Source organism: Talpa europaea, assembly GCF_964194135.1.
Source record: "Talpa europaea genome assembly, chromosome: 15".
NCBI lineage: Eukaryota > Metazoa > Chordata > Mammalia > Eulipotyphla > Talpidae > Talpa > Talpa europaea.
The window spans coordinates 77,371,884-77,397,819 of NC_140083.1; the positions used below are offsets into that span (position 1 = coordinate 77,371,884).

The 25,936-nt window shown below is 51.3% G+C and overlaps 2 protein-coding genes across 4 annotated transcripts; both read left to right on the forward strand.

Moving 5' to 3' along the window:
- Positions 1-3,112: 3,112 nt before the first annotated feature.
- Positions 3,113-13,545, forward strand: SMARCD1 (SWI/SNF related BAF chromatin remodeling complex subunit D1; the record flags this gene model as incomplete). 3 transcript variants are annotated; one of them, XM_084255152.1, is made up of 13 exons in its annotated part: positions 3,113-3,289; positions 3,928-4,115; positions 4,410-4,452; positions 4,547-4,669; positions 5,132-5,254; positions 6,913-7,029; positions 8,275-8,376; positions 8,646-8,807; positions 8,895-8,992; positions 10,552-10,687; positions 12,188-12,310; positions 13,263-13,364; positions 13,492-13,545. In XM_084255152.1, 13 exons carry the CDS (start codon positions 3,113-3,115, stop codon positions 13,543-13,545), a joined length of 1,548 nt encoding a protein of 515 aa, XP_084111278.1. The 3 variants fall into 3 exon arrangements, with proteins under 3 accessions (XP_084111278.1, XP_084111280.1, XP_084111279.1); XM_084255154.1 differs by lacking the exon at positions 12,188-12,310; XM_084255153.1 differs by lacking the exon at positions 6,913-7,029.
- Positions 13,546-18,383: 4,838 nt separating this feature from the next.
- Positions 18,384-23,404, forward strand: GPD1 (glycerol-3-phosphate dehydrogenase 1; the record flags this gene model as incomplete). The annotated part of the gene is made up of 8 exons (XM_084256121.1): positions 18,384-18,459; positions 18,955-19,132; positions 19,938-20,078; positions 20,642-20,780; positions 21,037-21,149; positions 21,829-22,062; positions 22,275-22,381; positions 23,308-23,404. Exons 1-8 carry the CDS (start codon positions 18,419-18,421, stop codon positions 23,402-23,404), a joined length of 1,050 nt encoding a protein of 349 aa, XP_084112247.1. The 5' UTR covers positions 18,384-18,418.
- Between the last annotated feature and the right edge of the window lie 2,532 nt (positions 23,405-25,936).

Sequence of the window (25,936 nt, forward strand, 5' to 3'; positions counted from 1 at the left end):
GGGAGGGCTAGGAGAGCAAAGAGACCCCCAGTTTCCAGGCCCCAACACCTGCCCTGGGGACTCACTCCCACTCCCAAGGCAGCCCCTCACTCCTGGGCAGTTCTTTCCTCCGGTCTCTGCTAAGGAAGGAGTCTTGACCTTAGATTCCTACCCCTTGTTTATTTTTAACAAAACTAAACAAATCTTAAAAAGAAACTAAAAAAGAGAGAATGGGGCACATGACCTCAGTCTGCCCCTCTCTGCTCCATGCTGCCTCCCCCAGCTCCCAGCCTGAATTCTGTCTGTCTGTCTGTCTGTCTGTCATGAGTGTCCACCTACATTCTGCTGCCACCAGTCACCAAAGCCCCCTCCCAGTGGGGGGTGAAGGGCATCCTGGGGTCTGGAATTTGGCCCCAACCAGAGAATGTACCTTGAAGGGGAGGGCTAGTGGGGGGGGGCTTCCCCAGCCTTAAGAGACCCTCTCAGCCCAGTGACCCCCCCAACCCCAAATCTCGAGACAGGAATTAAGACCCTAAGTCCTCTCCCCATTACCATGTGAAATCTCCAGAGAGGCGGGAGTGGGGGAGCCCTGAAGAAGTGGGTATGGGGACAAGATATGGCCCTGGTGCTGTAGACCACATCCTGACACCTGCAAGTTCACCCACCCCTGAGCTGCTGGAGAGAAATCCCAAGAGGCAGCCCTTCTCTGCCATCCCATAAAAGATCCAGCTGGTTGGCTTCCAGCGCAGGGAGAGGGACACTGGTGCCTAACCTCACTGGTCCCTCTCCCAGGGGCCTCTGCAGAGGGCCACATCCATAAATTTTCTTATGGAACTCTCCCAAATCCTCTCCCCCAACTTCATTTGCTTCTCTCAACAACCTCATCTGCATTTTCTATTTCTATATGATACAGACTCTATATTGCTATACCTCTGTATATACTCTCCCCCAGCCGTGTCTTCACCCCATCCCCTCTTGTCTCTGAGAACCATCCTCCCCCCCAAGTTCCCCTTTCTGTGTTTCTGCCCCCTCCCTGGTCTCTGAATGCCTTCGCCTGTATAAAGAGTTGGACTCTCTCCCCTGGTGTCTGTACTGTGTACACACATCCCTCTGAGAAGCACAAGGAGACGACACGCGCATTGTAACCTTCGCACTGTCTCGGTGGCGACATAAAGGAAGCTGTGAATCACAAGCTCTGCCTGTTTCTGGCCTCACCCTCTTCCCCCAACCTGGCACGGTCTGCCATCCCTAGAGCCTTAACATTCCCTCCCCTGCTCCACCCACCCCCATGCCCTTTGCTTGGCTGACTGTGGCCTCCCTAGGGAAGGGGTTGCTACAGAGAGAGCCCCTAGTCAGGCTGAGAGAGATCTGCTCTGTGTGCTAAGCTAAGGGTGTCAGAGACCGAGGGCATGGTGGATTGGTGACTCCCACAGCTGGAACAGCGGGGTGCTGACAGGCAGAAATTGAGGATCTCAGTCAGTGGCCTTCCCCTCCTCTCTAAGGACCCAACCCCCTTTCTTCACCTGAGAGCCAAGCCCGCCACTGATATTTTCTGGTGAGGTAGGGTTTGGTTGTGGGTGGAAAGAGACAGGTCTGGAGTAGAAGTTGAAAGCTCTGTTGTTCTGTCACTTCCTACCTAAAGAGAGCCAAATGAAGTAGAAGGCCTGCCTCAACCCCCACCAGGCACCAGGGCCAGAGCCCAGCCCCTTCCCAGGCCTTCTCTGCCCAGCTGTCTCTTGGTCTCCAACCCCAGAACAGGACCTGTGGCCGGTCACTGGTGCATTGACCTGGAGCTAGAGAGTGAGACAACAGGATCTTTGAGAACTCTTGGTTCCTAGGAGTTCCTTAGAGATCACGCCTCTCCAGAGAGAAGTAGGAACAAGGCCAAAGGGTGTGCAGCAGATGGGGAACAGTAGGCAGAGCAACGGGTGACGCATGCCTCTGGTCTAATAAACTGGGTTTCAACCATCTCCTCTCAGTCTCGTTCTTCTTTTATTTAAAAACACTTAGTCCTTCCCACTGAGTGCTGAAAGCGGGACCAAACAATCAGGGGAAAGGCTTGAGCAGAGACCCGCTGGTGATCTTTGGATGGGGCAGACTGGCGGTCACACCAGGAATGCTTTAAACCACTGGGCACGGAAAGAGGGAGGGGTCAAAGGCAACAAAGATCTCAAAGGATTCTCTGGAGATGGGACAGGGTCAAAATTCAAAACAAACCTGAACTTGAAATCTGGAAGGTCAGGTTAAATGTCAGAGATGACGTTGGGTTGAAGTTCTAGCATGAAGTAGTTATTGATATTTTTTTAAAGATTTATTTATTTTTACAGACAAGAACTGGGGTACAGGCCAGAGGTGGGGGGGGGGGGTGAGAGGATTCACCAGAGACAGAGCGGGGAACAGAACAGGCAGACTGACCGAAATACACTGCTGAGGGGAGCAGCTGGCGAGACAGGAGAGGTCTGCTGAGCCATGTGGGTAGCTCCCTGGGGGGGCCGGGGATCGAAATCGTGCTGCAGAGGCTGTGGATTGCTTCACAATTTGGTGCTTAACCCCTTGCACCACCAGGGAGGCCCCGTTATTGAGACATTTTCTCTGTGGCATGAACCCTGGGCTAGGAACCAGAGATCTGGATTCTAGGCTTTGCCTTCACTGCCTGCTGGCTGCCCTTTACCAAGTCATTTCCTCTCCGAGGGCAGCTTCCCGCTGTGTAAAGCGGAGCTAACAGTGCCGCATCACCAAGAGCGGGAATGAAAAGCAGAGTGCTCTGAAAAGTTAAACGCACTGAGCCTAGAAGCAGCAGCACTCCAGCACCTCTCATCACAGGCTTGGGTTGGGGCGCCCGGTTTCCAGGTCACCGTCTTCCTCCCGTCGGCCTGGGGGCGCCCGCTCGCGGGGCCTCTCTAGCCCAGAGCTCCTCTCTATGGTTTTCCCTCCCGGACCCAGAAGGCGGGAGGGAGTGGTCAGCGCGCTCTTCCCGCTAGTTGCCCCCCTCTAGCCCGCAGTCTCGCTGCCCTCAGCCTCCCGGGCCGGCCGGCCGGCCGGGCGGACAGGCGGGCGCGCGGGGGGCGCGCGGGGGGCCGGGGGAGTTCCGCTTCCGGTTCTTTGTGCAGCTGCAGCGGCGGCTCCGGGGAAGATGGCGGCCCGGGCGGGCTTCCAGTCTGTGGCTCCGAGCGGCAGCGCCGGAGCGTCAGGAGGGGCGGGCGCGGCGGCTGCCATGGGCCCGGGCGGGACTCCGGGGCCTCCGGTGCGGATGGGCCCGGCGCCGGGGCAAGGGCTGTACCGCTCCCCGATGCCGGGAGCGGCCTATCCGGTGAGCGGGGCAGGAGGAGGGGCGCGCGGGCGGGGGCGGGGCCGGCGGGCGCCCGTGAGCGGCCGGGTGGGGGGAGGAGGAGGGACTCGGGGAGGGACCGGGCCTGGGCTGGGGAGGGCGCGGGGGTCGGCGCGGAGGGAGGGCGGGGAGGCAGCATCCCCACCTGCGCCCGGGGCATTGTTTCCCCGGGGGTCGGGGCGCAGGGCCGGGATGAAGTGGTCTGGGTGGATCAGCGAGGCTGGAGGGCACCAGGGCTCGGGCCGCCCCAGTGCCCAGAGGAGCACAGAAGGTGTCGTGGCAGATGAGTTCGGTTCTAAGTAGCTGGCAGCACCGAGTAGACGGGGAGCCAGAGGAGATGGAACTAAGGCTCATACAAAATAGACGGGGGAGAATTTAAGTACAAGCTGGCTGTCTCGTGGCCTTTGTGCCGTGTTCTCCTATGGAACCAGGACAGGAGCAGAGGAAGCTCCAGTAGTCTGTGTTTCAAGTGCCAGAGGGCTCTCCTCCCATTGTCCTTCACCTCACCCTCCAGCCTGTTTCAGTCAAAGAACTTGGGCTTCCCCCCCCTCCTGCTATCCCTTTCTTGATGGGATTAATAGAGGAGGCCATGACATTTCTGGGTCCTCTCCCCTCCGTAGAGACCAGGTATGCTGCCAGGCAGCCGAATGACACCTCAGGGACCTTCCATGGGACCCCCTGGCTATGGGGGAAACCCTTCAGTCCGACCTGGCCTGGCCCAGTCAGGAATGGACCAGTCCCGCAAGAGACCTGCGCCTCAGCAGATCCAGCAGGTCCAGCAGCAGGCGGTCCAAAACCGAAACCACAAGTAAGAGGACCCGTGGGGTGGGGTTGAGGGAGGGGGATCTGTGAGGACACAGGTGGTGGGAGTACCTAAACCAAGAAGAGGTGGTGCTTTGTGAGCATGCAGTGCTCATTCTTGAGAACTCCTCATGTGATGGGAGGAGGTGGTGGGGATGGGGAGGGAGGCAGGGGTAAGGGGGTGGGGAAAGGTGTCTTGATTCATACTTCCTTCACTTTACTGTAAATGAAGGTGCTGACAGCCCTCATCATGTTCTGACTAGTTCCATCCCAACCTGATAACAGTGTTTATTCTGAACAGTGCAAAGAAAAAGAAGATGGCTGACAAAATTCTACCTCAAAGGGTGAGTCTGGGTGGTAGGTCTTCTTGAGAGTGTGGTGACTTTGAGAACAGAGATACTCAGTTCTGGATCCCAATGCTATCTTGCTGTTCCTAAGATTCGTGAGCTGGTACCGGAATCCCAGGCCTATATGGACCTCTTGGCATTTGAAAGGAAACTGGACCAGACTATCATGAGGAAACGGCTAGATATCCAGGAAGCCTTAAAACGTCCCATCAAGGTAACACGAAAGAACGAATGCTAGGCAGAGAGCCAAAGGAGAGGACTCGAACCTCAGCAGGCCTAGAATGGGAAATCAAAGGCACAGCACAGCTCTCTTTGGCATTTAAATTACATCTCTCCCTTCCGCCTACAAACTGAGAATTATATTAGAAGCATAAGAACAGAACAGCAAAGGGGAGGGGCTGATCTCTCTTGCACCAGAAATATACCCTGCCCATGTTTTTGCTATAACTGTTCTGCCACCGTGGGAAACTGGCACTTGTATGACTGTCCACCTGGTATCCTGGTGTCTGCACTTGTATTCAGGCCGGTGGCCGGTACTAGATTAATGCATCCACCCCAGGCACTGGGTAAACAGTAGCTACACTGTTAGGAGTAATTTTAGGGTTTGGGGAGACCCTTGTTGTCAGCATCAAACTACTGAATCCCCACCATCAATTTTGTTTCTGCCTTCCCTCAGCAAAAACGGAAGCTGCGAATTTTCATTTCTAACACTTTCAATCCGGCTAAGTCAGATGCCGAGGATGGGGAAGGGACGGTGGCTTCCTGGGAGCTTCGGGTAGAAGGACGGCTCCTGGAGGATGTGAGTTCAAGGTCCACTGTGGTGGGCGTCTAGGGTGGGAGCTGCTGGGAATGAGCAGTGTTGTCTGGTTGGCAGGAAGCCTGGCTGGTGCTCACAGCTCCTGTTGGGGACAGCAGGGAGAGAGTCACTGTGTTCCATGCACTGAGAGACAATGGTTCTTTGTGTCTGGCTCCCGGGGCTTGGCCCTCACTGTGGTCTCATATCAAGAACCTTATTGTCCTGGGACTTGATTTGTTGTTTACCTTCCTCCTGATGCTGCTGGCCATTGGATTTAGCAGTATCTGCAGATAATTCGCTTGCGATTTCTTCTTTTCTTTATTAAATCAACTGAGTTTGCACTTACCATTTGCAGCCATTATTTCTTCTCTGAGTTATTGAGGTACTTGACTTCAACTGTGACATCTCCTTCTCCCTTTCTTTTTTTCTTCTTTTTTTTTTTTTTAAAGATTTATTTATTTATTTATTCATTCATTCATTCATACAAGCACTGGGTACAGTCAGAAGCGTGGGAGGGTGAGAGAATTCACCAGAGCCAGAGCAGGGAGCAGAGCAGGCAGAAGGACCGAAGTACACTGCTGAGGGGAGCAGCGGGCGGCAGGAGAGGTCTGCGCGCCATGCGGGACCCTCCTCTGGTGGCCAGGGAGCAGCTGGGGATCGAACTGGTGCCACAGAGGCTGCGGGCAGCTTCACAACCCAGCACTCAACCACTGCGCCACCGGGGAGGCCCTTTTTTCTTCTTCCTTTTTTTTTTTTTTTTAAGATTTATTTTTATTTATGCACACAAGAACTGGGTATAGATCAGAGGTGCGGGGGGTGAGAGGATTCACCAGAGACAGTGTGGGGAGCAGAACAGGGGGGTTCTACTGAAATACACTGCTGAGGGGAGCAGCAGGCAAGACTGGAGAGGTCTGCTGCGCCATGTGGGTCACCTCCCTGGCCTGGGATTGAACTCATGTGGCAGTGGGTGTCGATAGCTTCATGGTGTTGAGACTTAACCCCTTGTACCACCAAGGAGGCTCATTTCCCTTACTTTCAATGGAGACATCTCACAGTTTAAGTGACAGGTTCTTCATTGCTTCATGGGGTGCATCAGCTGACAGGTGATAGCCCCTAAACTTCCCACCCCAGAAGCTCCTTGGGGAAGCTCACCTTTCATTCCCCTACCCTCTCTGGGTCTCTATTTTTAGCTGTTCACAAGCAAGCTAATTTTAATCCATTTTTCAGTGTCAGAGCCTCTTCAATATAGGTCCAGTCCACCTGCTGGTGCTGTCATTCCATCCAAATAAAACTGGTTTAAAAAATAAATAAAACTGGTTTTGTTTGGCTGCTTATTGCCTGACTCATTTCTCCTCTAAAGTAAGACTTTTCTCCGTTCACTCTCACTTTATTCTGTGCAATGCTTTGGCTTAATCTGCGTCATTTCCCCTTGGGAAATGAGGTAGGTAAGTCAGTGACCCTGTGTATGTTATGGGCTACTTCTTCAGGGTGCTGTAGCTACCATGACTTGTTTATTAATCACAGAGACCTTGCTATTTCCTAAGCGATACTCAGTTTTTTAGTTTTTTCCCTTTGCTGTTGTAGGTTTCCTTTTTATGGGACTTTTTGTTGGAGAATTTTCTTCTGGCCTTTTCTAATATGATCTCTCTTCTCTCTTCTAGTCTGCCTTGTCCAAATATGATGCCACCAAACAAAAGAGGAAGTTCTCTTCCTTTTTTAAGTCCTTGGTGATCGAACTGGACAAAGACCTGTATGGTCCAGACAACCATCTGGTAGAAGTGAGTAGTTCTGCCTTCTAGACTTTGTCTCGATGTGATGGACCTGGGAACCAACATTTAATGTCTAGCGTGTGGGGAGGTATAAACAAAGGGTTACCCCCCAGGTATCCAGTACCACTACTGCAGTCTACACACTGATCTCCAGGTGGCACTAGCTTTGTTTAGTTCTTATGCTATTTGGACCCAAAAGCTCTTGCAGCCTAATTTATCCAACTTTTACATGTTTCAGTCCTGTTTGCTGCGCCTACTTTCAAGGGAGTTTCTAGTGGAGGCCTCTTAATACCTACCAGGCCATCTTTGCATCATGCTTTTTAGTAATGATGAGGCATAGATATCCACATGCCTTTCATGCTTTTACCTGGTAGCATAGCAGTTGCTATAGTTTAAGGAGGTTAACTTGCCAAGGTTACCTTTATAGAGCTGGGACTTCTTTTGGGTCCATGCTCTGTTTCAATTCACATTCCAAAGCATAGAAATCCTTTACCATGACACAGTTTTCTGAAGGTGATGTAACTACACTGTTCTTGAGATACGATCAAAACCATAATGAGATAGTCCAGTTCTCCAAGCGAACTTCACCTGCTCCTTTCGTTGCTAGTGTAGCTGCAGCCCTTTAACCTCAACCACTAAGAGACATGGGAAGGTCTTTATCATCTAATAAGGGAAGTAAGTCATAGAATCAGTAGCAATTTGTAAATATATTTAACTTACAGCAGTAGAGCATAGTGGCTAAACACATGGACTGTAATCAGTCACACAAGTTCAAATTTCAGTTCCACCACTTATTTAGCTGTTTGCCTTCAGCAAGTCACTTTACTCTTCTAAGCATTAGTGTTCTCATCTGTGAAGAAGGTTTCACTTTGCCTATCGTGTATGGATGTTGTAGGAATTCAATGAGACGACCCAAGTAAATGTCTTAGAATAATCTCACATATAGTAAGTATTCAATAAACAGTAGCTACGTATTTTATGATATAGATACATATTGTCCATTTTGTGAATAAGTTGATCACTGGAAATGCAGACTAATTTAAGTGTGATGTTAAACAGATTTAAAAGATTGATCCACTTATACACAGACAGTAATCCCAGACCCATGCACCATCTTTTAAAATGTTTCATGCTATTGCTCTTCTCTAATAGCCTCAGTAATCAAAGTTGAATATTCAGTCGTTACAGAAGTTCTTCCCTCCCGCCCCAGCTCTTCCTCTGGGAGAGCACCCCCTGACATCTTCCTCTCTGTAGTGGCACAGGACCGCCACTACCCAGGAGACAGATGGCTTCCAGGTGAAGCGGCCAGGAGATGTGAACGTCCGGTGTACTGTCCTGCTGATGCTGGATTACCAGGTATTCTGTGGTACTGTGAGGGGATCCAATATTCACTGCCACGTCACATCAGCAGTCTCACATTAAAAGGTTTAAACAAAGTTGTGGATAATTTGCCACCAGACTTTAGGGTGGGAGCTTAATCATTCTTGAGTTCCTCCTTATATTTTTCTGACCCAGAAAAAAGTACTATAATACTACAGCTTGACGGTATGGTCATGCTAAGCACCCCAAAATGAATACAGACTGAGGTCACTATCTTCATCTCTATAATCTTTGGTTCTCTGCAGCCGCCCCAGTTTAAATTAGACCCTCGCCTGGCCCGGCTCTTGGGTATCCATACCCAGACCCGTCCAGTGATCATCCAAGCACTGTGGCAATATATTAAGACGCATAAGCTCCAGGACCCTCATGAACGAGAGTTTGTCATCTGTGACAAGTACCTCCAGCAGGTAAGAAAAGGACCTGTTTTTTGCTAGAGTCTGATGGGGGACTAGTGCTCAAAATGCCAACTTCTTAGCCACTTCTCTTCTCTGCAGATCTTTGAATCACAACGTATGAAGTTTTCAGAGATCCCTCAACGGCTCCATGCTTTGCTTATGCCACCAGAGCCCATCATTATTAATCATGTTATCAGGTAAACGTGTGTATAGGACACAGTGCTGTGCTGGAGCTGGTTAGTACCAGCTTGTAGGAGGCAATTGTCAGATTTGCAGGAATTTTGCAAACATTATTATTAAAGAGCCATTATTTAAAATTAAGTTATAGAAACTTAGAACTGAATAACATTCCATTAAAAAAGAAGGTACTGTATACACAAAACTCATCCCCTAATTATTTTACTGGTATTTATTTTTTGAGGTTACTTATGTCTGTTACAACAGTGTGGTGGAAATAACTACCTAATGATGTGTTATAATACATACCTCCCCCAAGTCTCCAACAGTGACATATTTGTTGGAAATATTTAAACCACAGAAATTGGCAAATGCTACAAATCAGAGCTTTTTTCCTTTCCTCCTTTGAAGGCAGTTGTTACCATCTTTTGTGGCACCAGCAGTAGGCTACCACCTCTTCTCTGGATGTTTGGTCTCTGGATGTTAGGACTTTCCAATCTGAGATTCCAAATCCACTCCCTTCAACTTTTTTGTACTGAAGATGGGTGAAAGAGGCATTTCTAGGCAGATAAGGATTGAAGGAGGGCACTTATTTCTCAAAGCAGCATGTTTCTGTGGTGGGATATTTTATATCTTTGCCTTCTTTCCCCTTTTCTATGCAATTCCGAAAAGACCCTTCTTTTCTTTAGATTCTGAACTATGACTCAGTTAATCATAACTCCTACAGTTTATGCAATAGGCCATTAGAAGCTGGTCTGTGATGTACTCCTGTGCATAAAATTTAGTCTTTTTTTTTTTAAACAGAAAAGCAGATTTACTGAAATACCCTGCAAGGGAGCAGGTAGTGTCTGCTAAATTAAATCATTTTTTAATCTTTCTGTGTTGTGGGGTATGTTTTCTTTCTTTTTTTTTCTTTTTAAAGATTTATTTACTTATGCATACAAGAGCTGGGGTACAGGCCAGAGATGCGGGGTTAAGAGGATTCACCAGAGACAGAGTGGGGTACAGAACAGGCAGACTGACTGAAATACACTGCTGAAGGGAGTAGCGGGCGAGACAGGAGAGGTCTGCTTCGCCATGTGGGTTGCTCCCTGGTCGGCTGGGGATGGAACATGTGCTGCAGAGGCTGTGGATTGCTTTGTAGTGCTGTGCTTAATCCCTTGCGCCACCAGGGAGGCCCCTCAATTATTTATTTATTTATTTATTTATAGGGTCAATTTTAACAGGAAGAAAGATAAGAGATTGCAGTAGTGGTTTCCTATAGGGAGGCAGAAACTCATCATTGGTTATTTTTTCTGCTCTTTAAGATTTTGCCCCTAACTTAAAAATAAATCAGCTTTATTGAGGTTTATATACAATAGATCACACCCATTTAAAGTATAACTTGATGACTTTCAGCAAATGTATTTACCACTTAGCCATCAGTGCACAGAAGATACAAAACCTTTCTGTCACACCCAGTTCTTTTGTGCCCTTTTGTAATCAACCCCTTTCTCTTCATTCTGGGCCATGTTTTTGACCCTGTAATTAGGTCTTAGAGGACAGGCCTTTCACCAGGCCTCTTTGCTTTCCTCCCCAGTGTTGACCCAAATGATCAGAAAAAGACAGCTTGTTATGACATTGATGTGGAAGTGGATGATACCTTGAAGACTCAGATGAATTCTTTTCTGCTGTCTACTGCCAGCCAGCAGGAGATTGCTACTCTAGACAACAAGGTAGGGTCTCTGCCCTAGTAGTTTGGATATCACCAACCTTCTATCACCGTTCTAGGCTGCTTTTGATTATTGGTATTCAAAATATAATGACAGCCAGTGTATGCCAAGTACTGTGCTCGGCGCTTGTTGGAGCCAGATATACATGAGTTCTGATTCTGGCCATACCTTTTGAAAGTTTTGAGCCTCAGTAGCTGACCTGTGAAATAGAGACCTAATAGTAGATATGTACTCTAAATCCTATTTTTTATAAGGTTGCTAGATGAGACACTGTGTAAAGTTAGGACACTGTGTCTGGCACATAAAAACATGGTGATGGCTACACCTATGGTTTCTGTGATCGTACACATTGTCAAACAATTTAGTTGATGCCTCAACTAAATCTTGAAGAAGAGAGGGGGAGTTTAAAAAAAAAAGGAGAAAGGAGAGTGGTGGTTAGGGGTGTGGGAGGCAGAAGACCCAGAAGGAGGAAACAGTATGTAAATGTGCATAGATGAGAGAGGCCAGTTGGGCGTGTTCAAGAAATACAAGTGCTAGATAGATACAGCTAAAGGTGCCTGAGGGGCTGGCAAGTTTTGGGAAAGGAAATTGATAGGAAAGCAAGAGCCTAATCATGAAGCAGCTTTCACACGCCATCCCCAAGATTGGAGGGACTGATGTTATTTGCACTTAGAATGATGAAGAAAGAATTGTAAGAGGGGCAGATTTGAGGCCAGGAAACCCAGTTAGGAGGCTGGTGCCCTAACACATGTAAGATACATGGTCTTAACTTAATGGTACTGACAGCGAGAGTGGGAGTAACTAGATCTGAGAGGTGTCAAAGAGGAATTGAAGGGATGTAGACTAGTTTGGTGGGCATTGTGGGGCAAGGCGAGAAGGAGGCATCATGTGGACTCTCAAGTATCTAACTCGGGTGGGTGGTAGTTTTCACTTGGGTTGGGAAGCGAGAGGAGAAGCACGTGTCAGGTAATGAATTTTGTTTCGGAGAGTTTACGGTGCCATGAGATATCAAGCAGATAGGTTGGCATTCGGAAAATGAATCCGGTCTGCAGACGGGGAGTTCATTATCTTACCAGTGGTAATGGAAGACATACAAGTTGATGAAATTGCCAGAAAGAGTATGGAGAATGAGAAGAGGGCAGAGAACAAAATCCAGGAAGCACAGCCTTTGAGCAGCCCTCTGCACCACCTCTTTTCTGTGTGGGAACAGTGGAACCCGTTTGTGCTCGGGATTCAGGATTTACCATGTAGCTTCATCCACAGTGGACACTGTGTAAACTAAAAGGAAAACTTACCTTAGGTAGGGGATATGGAGACGAGAAAGTCCCTGCTGAAAGAATTGCCCAGTGCCAGAGCAGTTGGGGCTTTGGGCAGTGGTGTCATTTCTGAGGCGCACCCTGTACCTGGGTCAGTGGTGGCCCATGAAGATGTCAGACACTGTCTGCCATGTATTTCTGCTTTGCCCCAATTCGGAAATTTTATGAGTTGCTGTCTTCCTTACAGATCCATGAGACAATAGAAACTATCAATCAGCTGAAGACCCAGCGGGAGTTCATGCTGAGCTTTGCCAGAGACCCTCAGGGTTTCATCAACGACTGGCTTCAGTCTCAGTGCCGCGACCTCAAGGTAAAGGACCTAGGAAAGGTGCAGAGGGACTTGGGTCAGCGAGGCACACATGTGCTTTGTTTCTGTATTGTCTGGTGAAAGAGCCAGAGGGAAAGTAAGGGACCAAAATAAAATAAATCTTTAAAAAAAAAAAAAGGAATAAAAAATAAAAGTAGTAAACCATGCTAAGACATTTTAGGAACTCACCAGTTCCAATAAGATAATTCATAGGAGAAGGGAGTGGGCTGAGGCTAGAATAGCTGGGGAAGGCTCTCTGGAAAATTGGAGATTGGAGGTATTTCACAGAGAGGGGAGCACCATAAGCTCAGTCAAGTAGATAGGAAAGAGCACAAAATATATGAAAATGCTCTCTGCTCTCCGTGGTGGCTGTGACTGCCGTTACATAGAGAGGCTGAGCAGTGGAGCCAGGGGCAGGGGCTATCTAAATGGATCCCTGAGCAGATGTGACTTCCTGTTATCAGGAGGTGACTTTGGAAGTTTGCGAGGGTTGCCACTGTAAATTTCCATCAACTGGGTGGCTTAAACAGCAGAAATAAATCGTCTCGTTGTTTTGGAGGCTGGAAGTCTGAAATCAAGAAGCCGGTATTGGTTCCTTCTGAGGGCTGTGAGGGACAATCTTCCAGGCCCATCTCCTAGCTTCCTAGCTTCCCATGGCCTCAGGCATTTCTAGGAGTATAGAGGGCATCCTCGGTCTTCACACTGTTGTCTCTGTGAGCATCTGTCTGCCCACGTTTCCCCTCTATAACGACACCCGCCTTCTATTGGATTAGACCCACCCTAATGACCCTCTCTTAACCTGATGATCTGCATAGATCCTGATTCCAAATAAGGCCAGGTTCATAGGTACTAGGGGTTTAGGAGCCTGACATCTTTTGGAGGGAAGAGGGGTACAGTAACAGTTGTGAAGGAAGGAAATAATTCTGTCCTCTCTTCTCCCTCCTGCCTCCCTCAGACCATGACAGATGTGGTGGGTAACCCCGAGGAAGAACGCCGAGCTGAGTTCTACTTCCAGCCTTGGGCTCAAGAGGCCGTGTGCCGATACTTCTACTCCAAGGTAAGCGCTTGGATGCCCCGGGAATCTGACAAAGGACAAAGGATTTGCAACCCTGACGGGTCAGTGATGTTAGGTACCAGCTTTCAATATATCTCATTTTCCACTCCTTCCACTATTTTCTTTTTAGGTGCAGCAGAGACGACAAGAATTAGAACAAGCCCTGGGAATCCGAAACACATAGGGCCTCTCCCACAGCCCTGATTTGGCTGCATCGATTCTCTATTTGGGCCCTGTGCTGCCTGCCTCATAGCACCTGCCTTGGTCTTGCTTGGGGCCTTTCAGGGGATGCTGTTGGTTCAAGGACAACACCAGAATGAAGAGGGTCTCACATTTCTGTTTCACAAGACATCTATACCCTCTTCTCCCACCCCATCCCTTCCTACCCCCAGCTTCCCTTTGCCCCACAAAGTTCCCGTGTGCCTCTACCCTCCCCTGGTCTACATAGGACCTCTAGATAGTGGTAGAGAGAACCTGTAGTGGTAATCAGTGCTCAGAAAGGATTGGGCCTAAGGCCAAGTGGTCTTCAGGGGACCAGCTATTCCCTCTGAGACCCAGAAGTTGGGAGTTTTAGCCCCTTCTCAGGCCTGGGGGCTCTCTATAAGCTAGTTGATCTTGGCTCTCCTGATAACAGAACCCAATTTCCTTCCTTCCCTCCACAGGTTTGGAGCACTCTCCCTCACTTGTTGCCCTCTAGCGCTAAAGGATCCCTGGCTCTTGGGCACCACTGAGCCCCAGGTCAGTCGCAGCCCTCTGGATTGGCCTGCTATCTCAGTGCTGCTCTTACTCCCTGGTCGGGGGTCCACATCAGTATTGGAGTTTGTTCTGTATTGCTCCCTCCCAGCACGCTCTCTACAGCTGCTCTTAGGATTCCCTCCTGTGTGTCCTCACCCCGGGCATTTGGGTGGAGGAATCTAGCCTTTCCTTGTTTGGAGTCCCAGGGATCTAACCTGGGGTACCATCATTGCCAGTGGAGGCTGTTTCTTTCTGCTATTGCTTGGAGGTATGACTCACTCATTCACTCCAGCCTGTCTCCCCCACTGCTTCATCGAGAAACAGGCCTAAAATCAAACGGGTAAAATCCCTGGGCCATCCCTGTCTTCCTGTCCCTTCTGCCCAGTTATCACCCACTGGTGACTTCTAGGGCACTGAGGAGTGAAAGCGCCTAGGGCTGGAGTATAGCTCTGAGTTGGGTTTGTGACTCTTCCCTCCCCCTGCCTCACAGGATTGTGACTCCCCAGCCCCTGCCCTCAAAGCTTCAGGCCCCTCAGGTAGCAGCAGAACCTTGGGATCTTGGCCCCTTGGAACTGAGATGGTTTTGCATCTTGCCAGGAGAGCCTCAGATTCTTCCAGGTTACATCACCTCCGAGTTAGCATATCCCAGGCTCGCAGACTCAACACAGCAGGGTGGGAGACAGCCGGGTGCAGAGGGGGGATTCCGTTCAGCATGGGCTCTAACCCCACAGAACTGACAAAGCCCCTGCTTCCCCACCCCTCCTCAGGCTCCTGCGAGCACATCCCCCCGCCCTGTAGCCCTGCCTGTTCCAGACGAGCTGGCAGGGTTTTCTCCCCGTCTTCCCCTTCCTGCCCCTGCCCCTTCCCTCCCTTGAAAGGTTCTCCCCACAGTGACACTGGGCAGCCTCTGTCCGTGGGGCAGAAACCCGGAGAAGGAAGCTCCGCACTCCTGCAGCGTCCCTGTTGAAGATAACTGTTTTTATTAACTGAATTATTGTTTTTTTTTTTTTCATGGACCAAAATTTTTTTTGTACTGTCCCCTTATCAATGTCAGCCAGTTTTAATAAAAATCTTCCGAAGGATTGGCCCCCTCCCTACTGGGGGAGAGTGCGTCCCTGCCTCTTTCTCCTCGAATTCCATTAACCATGCTCATGGCGTGCGTTGTATGTGGCAAACATCGAGCACTGCTGTGTGTCAGCTGTGGCGCCAGGTGCTGGGATATGGTGGGAAACAAGGTTTCTACCCTGTAGCTCTCAGGTTCTCACTTTAGAGCTTGCTCGGTCAACCCTACTGGTCTGTCAACATGGGGTAGGAACGGGTCAGTATTATTGGGATCTTAGAATCTTGTCCCCACTTTCCGCTAGGAAGATACTAAGAAAGAAGCCAACGGCACTGTCATCTTGTCCGGTGTCATCCTGAACACCCCAGGGAACCCGCTGGCTCCAGGGCACTGTCTTTAAAGAAGTTCCACCTCTCCTCAGGGCTCCTGTCTAGACACTGGCCAGGGCTTACACAGCTAAAGACGTTTTTGTTCTCTCTGCCTGCTGTTCTTTTAAGGTTCCATTTTCAATGCTCTAAGACTTTTGTTCTTAAGAACTGAGTGGAAATGGCTGTTATACAATGAATGGACAACCCCCTCATTGGCAGAGTTTGCATTCCCATTAGCAGAAGCATGAAATGCTGCTGCAGTTGCCATCGTGATGTGCCTGCTTCCCACTTGGTGGCTAATTACTCCTCCTTTGTGCTGTTATCTAGCTTGGTTCTACCCAAAAGGGGGGTTTAGGACCTAGTGCGCCCACCTGCTAAAGTTGTAGTTCAACACCCTTCGCCTCCATGGATGAGAACACTCTACTGCCTGTCTGCAGTCAAGCACTTCGAGGATATAAGGCCTTCCAGTCTGGAACTTGGGGGTTGGAGTGGAAAAAAATCGACCTCAACAAGACGACATTGAAGTGGCACCTTTCTTACTCAGGCTAACCACGTGCATAATGAGTAATTGATGAACCTCTTAATTTTAAGCAAATCTACAGTTCGCTCTTGGGAAAAGAATTCTAGTGGTATCGATAACCTGTGACTAGCCAATTCTGCTTGAGTCTGCACACTGTTCCTGTATAAATGTCTCCACACTGAAAGTAATTGTAGTGGCAAAGTGAGATGGACACATTCAGGGGGAAATTCATTCATTCTTTGGGGTTTCCATATGCCCTGGGGACCGAAGCATCCTTTCTCCTCTCTCACCTTAATGCACCCCACTGGCAGCCTCGCACTCGTGCCTTTGTCACAGTGCCAGTCACCTGTGGGAGGCTGGCTCCGCAGTAGGTACAGCTTTCTTCCTAAGGGTAACTACTGATTTCGTGTATGTTTCCCTACGGGGACTCCCTAGGAGGATGGTGGGCTTTTCCTAAACAAACCCTAGAATTTAGAAAACCAGTTCTTCTCAGTCTTGACCTTCTGCCCACTTAACCCTGACCCAGTGGTTGTATACAGACTCCCTTCTGGCCCAGTGCTTATCACTATTATGGGTCAACAGTGGCCCAAGGGAATAGAAACACCCACTTAGTAGTCAGCCAAGCCAAGAGGTCAGCATGTGTACACAGTGTTGCCTGTCCTCTAGGCCAAGGGGCACAGACAGCTGGAATGCTGGGCACCTCTTGCCTCACTCTCCAGTCTAGAAACCAGAGCTCCCCCTTTTAGTCAAACAGATGGTGTGGGCAGTGTAGAGCTCTGTGCTGCTGAATGTGGGCCTTCTACTCCCTGTCGCTCTTCCCCCTACTCAATCACAACTCAATCACATTTGAGACCACCAAGCTCCTCAGAGGTCACAGTTGCCTCAGGACCTCTTTTTTTTTTTTTAAGATGTATTTATGCATACAGGGACTGAGGTACAAAGGTATAGGCCAGAGGTGTGGGGGGTGAGAGGACTCACCTGAGACGGTGGGGAACAGAACAGGCAGACTGACTGAAATACACTGCTGAGGGGAGCAGCAGGCGAGTCAGGAGAGGTCTGCTGTGCCATGTGGGTCAGCTGCCTGTCCGGGGATTGAACTTGTGCTGCAGTGGCTGCGGATAGCTTCATAGTACCGACGCTTAACCTCTTGTGCCACAAGGGAGGCCCGAAGGGCCTGCTCTGCTTCCCCTTTATGGCTTGCCCAAGAAACCCTCCAGTGTGGTAGCTTGGAAACCCAAGAGAGAGGACTGAAGAAACCTCAAAGCCTCTGAAAGACAGCACTTTGGCTGCTTTTTCTCTCCTGTCCTCTTCCTCCTTAAGCCCACAGTTTGCAAAAGTGCAATTGTAGGCCACTTGGCATCACCGCTTCTAACTGTGACCTTTCTCATCCTCCCGCCCTGAAAGACATTCAGGTGGGGATCCTTTACAGGTAGGAGAAGCCCACTAACAAGGCCCTGAGGTGACCTTGTCTCTTGGGGTTCCTGGCATCTCTTATCCTTGGGCTGGGTTCTCCCCAAAGCAGGCCCTCATCTCTTACTTGCTCTTACCACTCCCTCAGTATCTACCAGGGAGGCCCCAAGGAGCTAATATAGGGCCAGTGACATGTGGTCTCTGTTACTGCTATAGAATCAACCTTCACAGCAACAATTCCACTGCCCACCTGTGACTATGCAGGTGCCTCTCTTCACCAACTCTCCCCTCTGCAGGGCAGCAGCCTTCCTGCCTGCCCGTCACCTGTCAAGGCCACCGGCCTTACGACCATGCAGGCCTCTCTTAGCAAACCTGTCCCTACTGGGGCAGCTCTTCCTGCCTGCTGTGTCTCTGCAAGTGTCTTACTGTTTTATCCCTTCCCTAATAAACCTGCCCTTCAAGTATTTAAAAAAAAAAAAAAAAAACCAACCTACATGGCAGTTTTTGGGGTCCTGGGGGGGGCGGTAAACACAGCGATTCCTGCTTTTGAAAAGAAAGCCTTCCTGTATCTGCTTCTAGTGCGGGGACATCAGGGAGTGAAAGAGACTGGGCCACTTGGTCCTTATCTGGGCCCTTTCTTGGCAGACCTCAAAATGAAACCTCTGCTGGGGGGGAGGGTGGGCGAGCAAGAAACTGAGCTGAGACTAGGGAAGGTGCGTGCCAGTGTCACCCTATAGTAAGCCTAAGAGGGAGAGCGAGACCCGGCCTCAGACCCATCCCTGCTCCCCACCTGCTTCTCTTTTTCTTCCCCTGACTCTGCCAGACACTCGGTCCCCTGGCGCCCGCCTCCCCACCCACCCCGGGGCGGGGCTTGGCTGCACCCACGTGTGGCGGAGTTAAAAGCTCCCAGCCGGCAGGCGCCGGGGAGCGTGGCACAGAGCCGGCTCCAGTAGAGAAGCGCACCATGGCCGGCAAGAGAGTCTGCATTGTAGGCTCTGGCAATTGGTAAGCAGCTCTGTTTAAGAGCTCCGGGGGAGAGGGGAGCAACCCCCAAGTACACAGCGGGGGGAGCGGAGGAGGCTCAGTGGGCAGGAGGTAGCCCGTGGGTAGGAAACGCTCCCCGGGGCTCTTGCACGCGCCGGATCTCCTGAGCCCACCCCCGCAGGACCAGCGGTGCCCAGACCTCTCCCTGGCCGGCCCAGGCAGCCGCACCTGTTTTCTGCTGGAAGGGAGCCTGCGAAGGCGTGCTGCCCCAAGGCTGCTTGGGTTTGGGGGTCGGGGAGGAGATCAGAAGGTTGCTCCCCTTCTGCAGCAGCAAAGCGTGAGGTAGACTATGTCTCCTTCACTCTGGACAAATTGTCATGGGGATGGGGTTGATGAGGAACATGGAGAATAAATAATCTGGTGATACCCTGAGGTGCAGCACTGCCCCCTCCCCTCAGCCCCCACCCCCTAGTCATACCACCGCTCCTCCACTTTCTGTGCTCCCCGTCCTGCCAGGGGCTCAGCCATTGCCAAGATTGTGGGCAACAATGCAGCCCAGCTGGCACGCTTTGACCCACGGGTGACCATGTGGGTATTTGAGGAAGATGTCGGGGGCAGAAAGCTGACCGAGATCATCAACACACAGCATGAGAATGTCAAATACCTGCCAGGGCACAAGCTGCCCCCCAATGTGGTGAGCTCCAACACCCCACAAGGGAGGGAGAGGGAGGCGGAGGGGTGCCACCTACTGAGAGGGAGGTGTGTCAGGTGCCACATTTGGGGTGCACCACAGGAGGGTTCTTCCAGGCACAGGGTAGCCTGATACTGCCACCAAACTGCTCCCTTGGGCATTTTCTAGGACTGAGGAGAACCTGACTGCACCCCCTTACTTATGGGCTCGCAGACAGCACAGGGAGGGGGAGAGGACAAGGAAGCTGGTCTCTGTGGCAACCCAAGACAGGTTCTCCAGCGCCCAGATCTGGGTAGTACCTGCCTCAGGCTTTAATCCTGTTACTCATTCACTGGGTCACTAGTAGACTTACATGCTGCTCCTTGGACTTCAGGTTTGGTTGAATCCATGCGACTTGCTCCCACCTGGAAAGGGGAGCAGGAAGATGGCAGGAAGACGGAGCTTTCACTTCCCAGTTGGGGGCCTGAAGGAGTAGAGTGATGAAATCTTACTTGGCCTCTTTCTCCTGCCAAGCCCAGGCCTCTTTTGGCCTCTCTCACTGTCCCACAGCCAAGGGCTAGGAGGCTGCTGGAAGGAGGTTTCCAGGAGTCCTCAAGAGCCCAGGACAACTGGAGCTAGAGGGAGTGACGGCTAGGGGGAGGGAAGAGAGTGTCTTATTCCTCCAAGTTCAGCTCTGCCAGACTCAGTCCCCAAACTGCCCTTCCATTCCCCCCACCAGACTCACTCTTTGGCTCCGAGATCTCCTGAATGGGATTCCGCAGGAGCTAGGAGAAGTTTATCAGGGCCATGAGCACTGATCACCCCACAGGTGGCGGTCCCAGATGTGGTCCGGGCTGCAGCGGATGCTGACATCCTGATCTTTGTGGTGCCCCATCAGTTCATCGGCAAGATCTGTGATCAGCTCAAGGGCAACCTGAAGGCAGACACCATTGGCATATCTCTTATCAAGGTGCCAGGGACTCCTCTAAGTGGGTGGGATGCAGCCACTGTTATGGGGCTTAGAGTGGGTGAAGTGAGGAAAATGACAGAAGTAGACTAAGTTTTCTGGGAAGAGGAGTGGCTTTGGGGAGTCTTGAGAAATATTCCGATGCAGGAGGTGTTGGGGAGGTTGTTTGGGAATGGCTAAGAGGTGTCTTTGGGAGTCTAGGAGGGTCACGGGGCTGCCTGGGGGTTATGAGAGCAGGTTGGCTTAAAGAGCGTGAAAAGATAGTCTGGAGCAGTGGCCAAGACAGAGGTTGATTTGGAGAATGAGGCACTGTTGAGGGATGTGGAAGGGATATGCTGCTTTGGAGAGGCGGGTGGCTGAGGGGATACAGAAGGAGAGTTTTCAGAGGGGTTTGTTTTCACACTCTGTCTACTCTCCCTGCCACAGGCTTTGCCTGGCTTGGGATGGGGCAGGGCCTTGGGGGAGGGACAGTGACGAACAGCGCACTTGGAAGGTGCAGCATTTCTGGGTGGGAAGCCCCCAGCTGGGCATAAAGGGCACAGGCCTGAGCTCCATCTTGTGCCCAGGGAGTGGACGAGGGCCCCAACGGGCTGAAGCTCATCTCTGAAGTGATCGCAGAACGCCTTGGCATCCCTATGAGTGTGCTGATGGGAGCCAACATCGCCAGCGAGGTGGCTGATGAGAAGTTCTGTGAGACAACCATCGGTGAGTGACCCAGCACCCATCAGTGAGTGCTCCGCCACCCCCACACACAGCGCAGCTATGATTACCTCCCATCCCCACTCTCCCCCCCATCCCCAACATATACTTTTTACCATCTTCTTCCCATAAGGCAGGCAAGGAAGAAAACCCAAGCATCTGAGGTGAGGGAAGCTTGGGACACCCCATGGGAAAGGATTACAGGTCCTGCTTAGGGAAGAACAGTCCCCCCACAAAGCCTTGACCCCCCCCCCCACTTTAGGCTGCAAGAACCTGGCTCAGGGACAGCTTCTGAAGGAGCTGATGCAGACACCAAATTTCCGCATCACGGTGGTGCAAGAGGTGGACACAGTAGAGATCTGCGGGGCCTTAAAGGTGAGAGGGGCACAGAGACAGCCGTAGGCTGGGGAGTTCCCAAAGCAGGGCCTGGCTTAGCTAGGCAAGGTTGCTTGCCCTCTTGGGCAGTTGCTCCCCTTCCTCACCGAGGCCCCCACACAGGAAGAGCTGCAGAAGTAAGGCCAAGGTCATAGAGGTCTGCTGGTTAGTCCCTATCAGGCATTGGGCCGACAGCCCTTTCTCCCTCAACCCCTCGTGGGCTATCCCTCTCCCTGACTCCAGGGGCTAGTCCAGGGGGAGGAAAGGGCCCAAGGGACAGTGCCCAGGCTAGTTGGAGACAAGACATCCGGGACACCCTGAGAGATAATGGTCAGAACTATAGATCCTGGACAGAACCTCAGGGATCGAGAACAGGGATAGTCATGGATGGAGAGGGGACAGCCAGCTGGAGACAAGAGTGGTTTTCGGGAAATGGCCTCAAGGATGAAGAATGGGGTTGGGCGGGGGGGGGCTAGGAAGCACAGGCCCATGTAGAAGAAGGGGATCCAGCAAGTCAAACAACCAAACGGTGAAGACAGTTCAGGAGCCTCCCCACCGCACTTTGCTCATTCAGGGGGCACCTCATGGCCGATGGAAAGAGTATGAGGTAGGTGATGAGGCTACAAGTGGTGCCTGCCAGGAGGGATTCTTTCTCACCCGTGACTTCCACTCCCCAAAGAACATAGTGGCTGTAGGTGCCGGCTTCTGTGATGGCCTGGGCTTCGGCGACAACACCAAGGCAGCGGTGATCCGACTGGGGCTCATGGAGATGATCGCCTTTGCCAAGCTCTTCTGCAGTGGCCCTGTGTCCTCTGAGACCTTCCTGGAGAGCTGCGGTGTTGCTGACCTCATCACTACCTGCTATGGAGGGCGGAACCGCAAGGTGGCCGAGGCCTTCGCCAAAACAGGAAAGGTGGGTCCTGGAGAGAATGGAGGTGGGACCTGCAGGCATTAAGGTAGAGGAGCTTAGCTCAAGGCACCTGTTAAGCACCAATATTAAGACTTGTGAACACGCCCAGCCTTTCTTTTCTCTCGAGACGCCACCTTCATCTGAGTCCCAGACCCTCCACCTCACACCTCCACCTCTTTTCCCGTTTCCATTTGCCCATCTTGTTTTCTTCACAGTCCATCGAGCAACTGGAGAAAGAGATGCTGAACGGGCAGAAACTGCAGGGGCCCCAGACAGCCCGGGAGCTACACAGCATCCTCCAGCACAGGGGTCTGGTAGACAAGTAAGTGTCTGCCTCAGCCCCTCTGGCTGAGGGAACCGCAGCCAGAATCCCTCTCCCATTCATGACCTTCCTGACCCCGGGAAGCGGTTACAGGTAATGTTGTCTGTGTGTACAGACAGACAGACGAGAGCTTGGGAGCACCTATCTAGGCCCACTGTCTTCTAGCTAGTTGGTGATCTTTGACCTCCTGCCACGCCAGTGCGCTTTGTGCCACGTTGCTTGGGCCCCTCTGCATGGCCTCCCTTCTGTCCTTACCTCCTTATCTCCTCCAGGGATAGAACTCTGGGGAGACAGGAATAAGCTCACCTGATTATTCCACCTCTCTGTCCATCACCCCCATCCAAAGCTGCTCCCACGATCCTATTCTTGTCTCCTAACGCCTATTCTTGGTTCTGAGGTGTGAGGATGCCCTCTGTGTCAAGTGGATCCTTTCCAGGTCGCCCAGTGACAGTGGGACAGATGGGCTCTGTTGGTCTAAGAAGAATTTCAAATAAAAGAGTGTGAAACAGGTTCAGAAGATCAGCTGGTGGCTGATCAGGGTAAAGTCTCCTGGTTAAGGGGTAATGTAGGCAAGAGGATGGAGGAAACTGGCATTGACCGAGCACCTTCACCAAACACGCAACCACATCTGTGCTACTATGTACTACTGGCTCCATTCTACAGTTGCTGATACTGAGGCTCAGAGAGGCTCATTGTCTTGCCCAGCTGGGACAAAAAATTCATGGCAAGGCAAGCTCAACATGATAGGATAGTTAACAACCTGACCCTAAAATCCAGGGCTAGGCAGTCCAAATTCCCAGCTACTGGAAATCAAGAGCCAGAGTCTGCCTGAACTTGAAGGTGGGAGATAGTGGGAAGAAAGGGACAGAAGTTGGGTGGGGAATTGGGTAGCTGGGCTAAGCTGGGTATCTCCTGCCCCACTCTAGGTTTCCTCTGTTCATGGCTGTGTACAGGGTGTGCTATGAGGGCCAGCCTGTGGGTGAATTCATACGCTGCCTGCAGAATCACCCAGAACATAAGTGAGCAGGGCCAGGGACCAGGCCAGCAAACTTCTCCACCCCAATGGAGACAGGCAGAAGCTTGGGGTGCCTGGCCACTAGGATCTCCAAGATTCCCCATGAAGCAGACTCTTCTTAACTTTTCACTGGCGGACCGAAGGCTGAAGGGCCCACCTTCCTGTCTGGAAATCCTGAAACACCAAGAGGCCTGCAGCTGCTTGACATCACATCTCACCTGAAATGGAGTTGTCTTGTCCCTCTCCAGATGTAGGGCTTTCTCTCTGTCCTGTGGAAGGGGTAGAATCAAATCCCAGCACTGCTTTGGGGGTGTGTGTTTAAGGAGGGTGGAAGGAGAGGGCGGCAAGGTAAGGACCACCCACTGCTGGCTCTCAGACCAGGAGTCCTGTCCTGAGCCCACTTAAATAGCTAAAGGACCCCAGCCACTAGAGGGCAAAGCAAGGGCTGCCAGGGAGGGACCTGGGCTTTTGGGCTGACATAGGCCCCAGGGATCCCTTTGCTCTGACCTCTGCCAGGCCCCACACAGCATCAATGGATCTCAGTGTTTGTTAACAAAATACAAAGATCTCAAACAACTGCCTTCTCCTAGCAACATCTGCGTCCTCAAAAACCTCTGGTCATCCCCTTTTCCCCTCCCCCAGGCTGTCCTGGCACTAGCGTCGCTGCCAGGTTGGCATCTCTGGCCCTGGGGCTTGCCATTCTCCCCAGGGACTTCCTAGTTCCTAGTTCTTTGCCAGGTCCTCTTACTCTGCTTGACCTTTCAAAGTCTTCTCTCACCCTCCCCGCTAGCACCCTCCTAGGGGAGCAGGAACTTAATCTGCTGACAGAGCTACACCTTTTCATAGCAGGCTCAGATCAGTCTGCTCCCTGTGACCTTTGTATTTGCCCTTTTTCCCTTGTAAGTGTGTGTGTGTGTTAGAAGGCGAGAGAATTGGGTGCTCCCCCAGAATATCCTTGGCTTCACCCCTTTCCTCTTTCCAAACCCTGTACCTCTTTCTCAGCTGCCCCCAGAGCAACCAAGGCAGCTAACCAGCACCTGCATGTGGAGCCAAAGGGGCTAGAGAATGGCCCAGAGGGTGATTGTGGGTAGGCCCCCATATTAGTGGATCCTGACATTCTGAGGCCAGTTCTACTTTGTAATCTGAAGGCCTTCTCAAGTGGTTTTGGCCTAGATATTGCCTCAGTGCTATCACTCTGTCACTGCTGAGTGGGATCCCCAGTCAGGGAGCTACCCACATGGTGCAGCAGACCTCTCCTGTCTCGCCCGCTGCTCTCCTCAGCAGTGTATTTCAGTAGATCGGCCTATTCTGCTCCCCACCCTGTCTCTGGTGAATCCTCTCACCCCCTGCACCTCTGTCCTGCGCCCCAGTTCTTCTATGCATAAATAAACAAACCTTAAAAAACAAAAGAGCTATTGACTGCACCAACACCTTGGAATCAGAAAACTCTGAGAAGGAAAAAGAATGAAAAATAGCCTTCCTCCTGGGGTGAGGGAAGAACAGGAGGGGGAGGAGGGAGAGTTTACTTTGTACTGGCCTTGCTCCAGCATGGGTGGCAGCCTGGGCCTCTGGCTATAAATAGACACCAAGGGCCTGTGACGCTCCTGCCGCTTCCAGCAGGGGGTCTCAGCTTGCTGTGTGGCAGCACCTGGCGCACTGTGGCTCTGGCCAGCGTGACTGACGTTAACCAACCTGGGAGGGCGACTCCACCCAGTCAGCAGCCCTTGAGAATCCACTCTTGCCCGGATTGGGCAGCTGTCAGTGAGGGTACAGTCAGCCCGGGTGTGGCTGAGCTCAGGTGGTGGCACTGGCTGAATCAGAGCTGCCAGCCCAGGAGGTCAAGGAAGCGGCAGAAAGTCAGCTCTTTCCCTAAGCTGTTGCTACGACTTTGTTAGATAGTAAAAAATTTTTGCCTACATTTGTTCACTCCACAATTGACCACCTACCAAAAAAAAAGCATGGTTTTCTAGAAAGGAGTTGACACAGCTCAGTGCATGTGTGAGTATGTATGCTGCAGTGTATCATATATAATTTCACTCATAACGTAGACAAAATTCAAAAGAAAAGCCATCCAAGAGAGTCCCGGCCGCTCCAAGCTCCTAGCAGCAGGTGCTTGTCCCTTCCCGGCTTTATCACTCCGTTTGCAAGACGGGAGGTGACATACCGGCCGTAAATATTAGAGATTTTTCTGTCCCTCGCGCACACTCCGAGGCCTGGGCCAATCCTGCCATACCCGTTGCCGCTGGGCTCCTACCTGCGCTGGCGGAAACCCCACCACCTGGGCGAGCGCAACCTCAGACTCCAGGGGCGCACGGTCCACCTCTAGAAGGCTGACTCCGACAGGATTTACCTAGCTACTGGAGACGTCAGCGGGCCGTAGGCTGAGGATTGGCTGGCTCTGATACGCGAGCCGAGCGTCTTCTCTCTTGTGACTGGGCATCTTTCAAGTTCGGGTCACAAAAAAAAAAAAAAAAAGCCTCTCTTAACGGAGTATGACTACAACTCCCAGAATTCAACGGGCCCCTCCGAGCGGAAGGCTG